General features: G+C 56.4%; 1 protein-coding gene across 1 annotated transcript; it reads right to left on the minus strand.

Annotated features, from left to right (window-relative positions):
* Positions 1–3,170: 3,170 nt before the first annotated feature.
* On the minus strand, positions 3,171–6,076 carry LOC144265526 (interferon-induced transmembrane protein 1-like). Its single transcript, XM_077818172.1, has 2 exons — positions 5,716–6,076; positions 3,171–3,983 (listed from the first exon to the last, which is right to left on the minus strand). Exons 1-2 carry the CDS (start codon positions 5,959–5,961, stop codon positions 3,810–3,812), a joined length of 420 nt encoding a protein of 139 aa, XP_077674298.1. The 5' UTR covers positions 5,962–6,076; the 3' UTR covers positions 3,171–3,809.
* Between the last annotated feature and the right edge of the window lie 1,286 nt (positions 6,077–7,362).

Here is a 7,362-nt window from a genome sequence, read left to right on the forward strand (position 1 = left end):
CAGGACTGTACTGTTGTTTATTACCCCAATGACAAAAACAGGTGAAAATTGGTGCAAAAAGCTATTAATAATTTTTCTGGGTAAATATTTGGGTTTATTTTGGTGGATGGAAGGAGGAGGGAAGTATTCAGTAGATTAATGCTTTGATGAATGGAATTAATTGTAATTTGCTGCAGAACTAAAACAGAACTCAAAACCCAATACCCCCTCTGAGTTTAAGAAAACAATAGATCTCTAATCCTCAAATAAAGCTTTTCATTTGTCTAAGCAGTTTACTGTTGTAGACTTACGTATTAGCCTATAAATATTTATATTTAATAATTGGGCCACACCATTTGCAGTGCATACACTCAGCTGCATCCTTTTCTCGAGTTTTGGTTTTTACCTTTTGAATACTTCCTTGTGGCCTGAAACGTATTCTGATACTGACATTCAGTTTCTTCCCATTTTAGTGTGTCAGATCTTTAAACGGTTATCTGCTAACAGCGTGAAATGGTGGGCCTGAGATTCATCAGTACATTCAGATGCACGTGTATAACCCATGTGCCTAATAGGGAGATATCTCTTTAAGGGGCCAGCTGCCAATGATGCACTCCCGGGGCGTGGTTGCTCCAGTTGCAGTAAAAGAATAAACATGGCTCTAGAGAAGCACTTTGGAATGGAAGGGCCTCAAGCAAGAGACTTCAGCTGTGGATTTAAACTTTCCCAGAATGACCATGGGTTACTCTCACCTGCAGGGATGTGGGCAATGCATCACTCCCATCTCTTATGGGACTTGTCACAGGGAAGAAGACAGAAAGAGAGCCTTAATCTTACACACACACACACACGGCTGCAAAAAGCTTGAATGTAAGGTACTGACTCTGTAAGACTGGCTGTAGTTAAGCAGGGCTAGCTGGTAACAGGGCAGAGGCTGGATGGGCTAAGCTGTTTCCATCGGAAAGCGAAGAGACAACTAGCAAAACTTTTTAAAAAAAAAAAACACAAACACCCCCCACCAGCCTTAGTCAGTTGCCCAGTGGGCAAGAGCAGGGTTTCAGCCGGGATCTGGACTAGTGAGCCAAGCAATGAGCAGGAGGAGGTGCTCTAGAGCCTGCTCCCATTTCAGTCCATGGGAGCTGCATCAGACCCCTTCACCTAACACAAGAACCAGGGGTCACCCCTCACCCAATGAAATTAATAGGCAGCAGGTTTAAAACAAACATAAGGAAAAAAAATTTTCACACAACGCACCATCAACCTGTGGAACTCATTGCCAGGGGATGTTGTGAAGGCCAAAAGTATAACTGTGTTCAAAAAAGAACTAGATGAGTTTATGGAGGATAGGTCCATCAAGAGCTATTAGTCAAGATGGTCAGGGATGCAACCCCATGCTCTGGGTGTCATTAAACTTCTGAATGCCAGAAGCAGGGACTGGACAATAGGGGGATCACTCCATAATTGCCCTGTTCTGTTTATTCCCACTGAAGCATCTGGCACTGGCCACTGTCATCTGGCCCACTAGTCTGACCCAGTAAGGCCATTCTTCTGCGTGGGACATCATACAGGGGCTAGTGCAGAGGTGGGCAAACTATGGCCCTGTCCTGCTCTGGCCCGCTGCTCCTGTTGGGCAGCATGGCTGGCTCCAGCCAGGTGGCGGGGCTGCAAGCTCCTGCTGCTCTGAGCAGCATGGTAACGGGGTGGGGAGCGAGGGGGTGGGATGAGGGGCAGGCTGTCCCCGGAGCGGTCAGGGCACAGGGAGCAGGGGGCAGTTGGATAGGCGTGGGAGTCCTGGGGAGGGCTGTCAGGGTGCGGGGGTGTGGATGGGTTTGGGGCAGTCAGGGGACAGCGAACAGGGGTTGGATAGGGGGTGCGGTCCCAGGGGGCAGTTGGGGTGGGGGTGTGGATAGGGGTCGGGGCAGTCAGGGGACAGAGAGCAAGGGGAGGTTGGATGGGGTGGAGGTTCTGGGGGCAGTGTCAGGGGACGGGGAACAGCAGAGGGTTGGATAGGCATAGGAGTCCCAGGGGACCTGTCTTGGGGGTGTGTGGATAGGGGTCAGGGCAGTCATGGGACAGGGAGCAGGAGGGGTTGGATAGAGGGTGGGGTGTTGGGGGGGGTCCCGGGAGGGGACAGTCAGGGAACAAGGAGCAGGGGGGGTCGGATGGGTCAGGGATTCTGAGGCGGGCGGGAAGTGGGAGGGGGCAGATAGGGGGCAGGAGCCAGGCTGTTTGGGGAGGCACAGCCTTCCCTACCCGGCCCTCCATACAGTTTTGCAGCCCCGTTGTGGCCCTCAGGGCCAAAACATTTGCCCGCCCCTAGGCTGGTGCTTCGCTGGCGCAGCAGAGCCTGGGATCAGCCTGCTGGTCAGTGAATGAGGCTGATATGGATATTGCCTGTCACTAACAGGCTGGATGTTCTGGCTGCTTTCAGCGTCTTTCCTCGCTGTAGCTAAGTGAGTTATCTCCTCACTTCCCCGGGTCCCTTCTCCCACCTCTCCCCCAGCAGCCTGCCCGGGCCATGGGGCCAATGCCAGCTGGGAGGGGAGGCTGCCTTTCTAGGGACCCTGATTGGCCTCCAAGAACCAGTTTCCTTCCCCCATTTTCTCTCCCTCCCAGCCTAGTTTACAGCAATGGCTGGGTGCCATGCTCTTGCCAACTCCTGCTGCAGGCCTACAGAGGATATGGCTTTCTGCTGCTGGGCCCCCCCCACTGTGAGTCCTCTCCCCCTGCTCCCTGGGGTGAGCCCTCCCCATCACTGCCCTCCCTCCCAGCACACTTCGGTGGCAGCACGCGCTCGCTTGGTCTCGTAGGCATAGCCCCACTCTTACGGTGTGCGCCTCTCATCGGTCTGTAGCAGCCTCTGGGGTGCTGGATTCGCCAATGGCTGCTGGCTCGAGTGTCTCCATTGTACCTGCCCTGCTCACTGCACCTCCGCTGGGACTGGCGGGGCAGCCTCCGGCTAGCTGCTGTGTGGCCTTCCAGTCCCTCCTGGTGAGCACCCCGTGTCTATCTCACGCCCCGCCTGGCCTGCTCACACGCCTGGGTCCCCCCAGGCAGGCTGAGCCCACTGGCCCCACTAGCAGAGCCCTGGTAGAAATGCTGGGGGTAGCCAGAGGCCCCACACTCCTCCCCAACCCACCGTTCGGAGCCATGCAGGCGTTTGAGAATTTTGGCCGAAAAAAATAAGCCGGTTTACAAGAGAGAAAGGAAAGTTTATTAGAGCCGTTCCCCCAGCTTGCGGTTCTACTCCAAATCACTCTATGAGCGCCCGTCTCCGCGGAGACACCAGGTGGTACGTCACCCGCAGGAGAGCTGCCACCCTTCCCCTGGAGCTCGCCCGGTCGCCTTGTGCCAAGAAGGGCTGGCTCACATCACGCCACTGCACGGTGCCCTGCCGGGCAGCCAGTGAGCAGCCCAGCTGCTGGGCTGTGGATGGAGAGTAGGCCAGTCACCCTCAGAGGAAGGGTGGTGGTGGGTGAAGCAGAGTGGTATGGGGAGAGTCCCTTGGAGGTGGCACAGCAGGGCCCTGGCATGAACCCCTGTGCCTCAGCGTGTTGGTGGAAAGGAGGACAGGGGAGAGAGCATCTCTGAGGATGAGAGTGCTGCCCGCTGTGTGTAGGACAAGAGCTGGAGTGCCACCCTGCAGCCAGGAGGAGAGCACTGCTCCTTCCCCAGCTCCCCAAACAGCAGGAGGCGGCCAGGCACTGGTAGTGAGGGAGCAAGCGGAGCTGGAGAGGGAGGTCGGAAGTGTAAGAAGTGTGGCGGGGGAGCCCTGCCTGCGGGGCGATATAACAGCCAGGACACCCCCTCTCCGGCCGGCTGCGGCGAGTCTAGTCTCCAGGATGCATTGCGTGTGTGACAGCGATGACCCCTGTTGCCACGAGGATGATGACGAGGACGAGCAAGAGGAGGGACAGGCCCAGGGCCATGATGTTCAGGCACTTGGCAGTGGAGCCGTAGCTGCTTGCGCCACTGTGGTCGCCGACGACTTTACGATCCCTGGCCTGGAGGGAGGGAGGGAGGCAAATACAGCGTGTGATCCTCATGCTTGGGGACAGGGCGTGTGAACCTCTGGGCTCGCAGTCCCAGGGCCTCAAATTTCCCTGCACTCAGGCTGGGGTGTGCCAGTCTCAGAGGGCCCCCCCTTGGGGGCGTGGGCGGCGGTGTATGAATTTCGGGAAATGGGCCTGTGGGAATCTTGGGGGGCTCACGTGGGAGAATCTCAAGGTCCTGGGGCAGTGGCTCTCAAACTTTTGTACTGGTGACCCCTTTCACATAGCAAGCTTCTGAATGCAACCCCCCCCCCCTTATAAATACATTTAAAAGTGTTTTTAATTGAACACAATTATAAATGCTGGAGGCAAAGCAGAGTTTGTGGTGGAGGTTGACAGCTTGTGACCCCTCATGTAATAACCTTGCGACCCCCTGAGGGTTCCTGACCCCCAGTTTGAGAACCCCTGCCCTAGGGCGATGGTGGATGTGATGTCAGGGGCGCTCAGAGCTTGGCTGTGGGTGAGCAGCTGAGCCCACAGGGGGATGGGTGTGTCTGAACGCAGGGGCCCTGGGGACTGGATTTAGGACCAAGCTGTGTGTTTATCAACTGCCTGCAGGAAACAGGTGTTCTTCATGGGTAGAGAGAAACAACCAGGAAACTCCCCAGAAGGCCAGGGCTGGGAGGGGCAGCAAGTTCCTGCAGCATTGCTATGCCCTCTGTTACAGACGGGCTAAGTGCGAGCGGCTGGAGACCTGTCGGATCCCCAGGGCCTGAGTTAGAGCCTTACAAAGTTGCACGGGGGCTTATCTGTGACCCCCGAGTCTGTAACAGGAGAGGCGCAGTCCCATCAGCCCTGAGGTCCCTGAGCATTTAGACTCAGCGCCCTTCTCTCTCCCAGCAGTGGGGTTTCCTACGTCTGGGGCTCAGCCCCTTGATTCTGGTTCTCTTCCCTTTTAGCGCAGCTCTGTGAGCGATAGCATCCCCTTGCCCCAGCCACACAGCTGTAGGACGTCCGCTCTCCCCTTCCCACCCCCGAGCCCCTCACCATTAGTGCTCAGCCCCCAGCAACGGCCCCCACACTCAGGGCCTCCTTTGCGGTTCCAGTTGTCTCTTATACTTGGCCAGCAACTGTTTATTATCCCCTTACTCTGGCCCCAGAGCCGGGCTGTGGCAGGAAGAGGCCCAGCGTGGGAGCGCCGCACGCTTTATCAAGGCTGGGGAGGGGGGTGGGGCGGGGGGTTGTGAAGCTGACAGAGCTGGAAAGTTGCTACTAAATTTTGTCCGCTCCCAGGGCCAGAGGGTGACTTAACGGGGCAGCACAGACTCCTGGCACCAGTGGGGGGACCCCTCAGCCCAGCCTGTGTAGCCTCAGACACTCATGCCCAGGTGCTCTCGGGTCACCCCCTTTGGGGAAAGTAAGCGGCAGGGTGGGGAATGAGAAGACACCCGTTCCAGGGGCAGAGGGACAGGCTACAGCGGCCACGTCTAGGTCAGCCTGAGACCAAGGGCTAATCCCGTCAAGGGAAGAGCTTCACCTCAGCCGCAGCCAAGTGTACGCGAACACATTCATGCCACCGCAGCCCACGGCCGCAGGCGATTGCCCCGCCACAGGCTCACCCGTGGACGCACGGCACGCAAGCGCAGGGCAGGCCCCGTGGACGCACGGCATGCAAGCGCAGGGCAGGCCCCGTGGACGCACGGCATGCATGCGCAGGGCAGAGCGGGGCACTGGCCCCTCTCACCTTGACGGAGAAAACCAGAGCCATGAAGCCGAGGCAGCAGAAATTCACATAGAGGGTGCTGAAGATGGACCAGATGATGTGGTCGCTGGGAGGGGGCAGGTACGGGTGCATGCTGATAACCGTGGAGCTGACGGTGGCCCCTGGAGGGACCACTCCGATCTCACTCTCTTCCTTCAGGTGCTCATAGTTGTGGTTTGGGAAGGGCTGGTTGCTGCGGGCCGGGAAGGTGTACGGGGTGTTGTCCATCTTCCCTCCGGGTGACCGACAGCTGCTGGCAGAGCCTAGGCAAAGAGGAATCTGCTGTAATCTCCCAGGCAGATCTCAGGACTGGGGCAGCCTGGAGCTCAGAGCAAGGAGGGAGGAGGTGGAGCTGCAGGAGAGGGCTGGCCCTTGGTTTCTGCTCTGTGTGCAGCCCTCTTTGTATTTCCCCACCTTCCCACTGTAAGTTTCAATTTCTCAGCCATTTGAGAGCAATCTGGAGAACAGAAAGGTTTCCTCTGCCAGCTGGCGTCCCAAGCCCTGCAACCACAAAAGGTCTGTGGGTAAGGTCACTCAAATCCCGATATTAGGGGCTTTGTCTTGTGTAGGACCTTATTACCCTGGTATTATCCTGATTTTTCACACTTGCTCTCTGGTCACCGTACCTATGGGCCTCAGCCCTCTTCCCTGGTATTTGCTTTCCCAGCGGCTCAGCCAACACCCTGGAGTGTCCACCCCGACGAAGTGGGCAACAGCTGAGAGTACAGCTCTTGCTGCACTGTTTACCATCACTTTTATCCCCACCCCCACCCCCGTTTGCTATCGCTGGGTGGGATGGGACCACAGAAAGACAGGCCCAGTGGGTTGAGGGCACTGCACCCCAATAGCTGGGGTAGATGTGCAAGACCCCGCTCAAGGTGTTTTACCCAGGCTCCTGCTCCTAGCACATGGAGGTCTAGAAATACAGGCTGGGATTTTTGAGAGCCCAAGGGACTTAGGCACCCAGCTTCCCACCAAGCAGTCCAAAAATGGGAGCAGGCATCTCAGACTCCACGACACATGTATGGAACAGATTAGCGCAGATGTGATGCAGCCATGAACAGCAGGAAGTAAATAGACCAGTGCGTAACAATAGTTTGACCCTATATACCGTAGATTTCCCTTTGCACCATACAGTAGAAGCCCCTACAAAGCATAGATCTCAAAGTTCTTTACAAAAAAGGGATCCGTTATCATTGCCTTCCTTTTACAGATGGGGAAACTGAGGCATGGGCCAGTGAAGTGACTTGCCAAGGGTCACCGAATGAGTCCGTAGCAGAGCTCGGAATAGAACTCAGGGTTTCTGATTCCCAGCCCATGCTGCTGAATCAAACTTGCCTCTAACTGCAGGCAGGAGTGCAACTATAACACTGACACACAGCGCACAAACACCAGTGATGGCAAATGCCGCTGGGCTAATGGGAATCCCGGTAGCGGGCAGACTTGGAGGAGCATTGCCACCATCTTGGTCTTCCAAGGCTTGTCCTTGTTTCCATGGATCTGCCCCCTTCCCGGGCCTGTGCTGAGTTCCCATCCCACGACAGATAGGTCTGTCAGGACTGGAAGTGGCGGTGTCCTATCACAAGGTAGCAGAGCCATGTTGCGATGCACTCTCATGCATTACACTTA

This window comes from Eretmochelys imbricata, chromosome 6 (genome assembly GCF_965152235.1).
Source record: "Eretmochelys imbricata isolate rEreImb1 chromosome 6, rEreImb1.hap1, whole genome shotgun sequence".
Taxonomy (NCBI): Eukaryota; Metazoa; Chordata; order Testudines; family Cheloniidae; genus Eretmochelys; species Eretmochelys imbricata.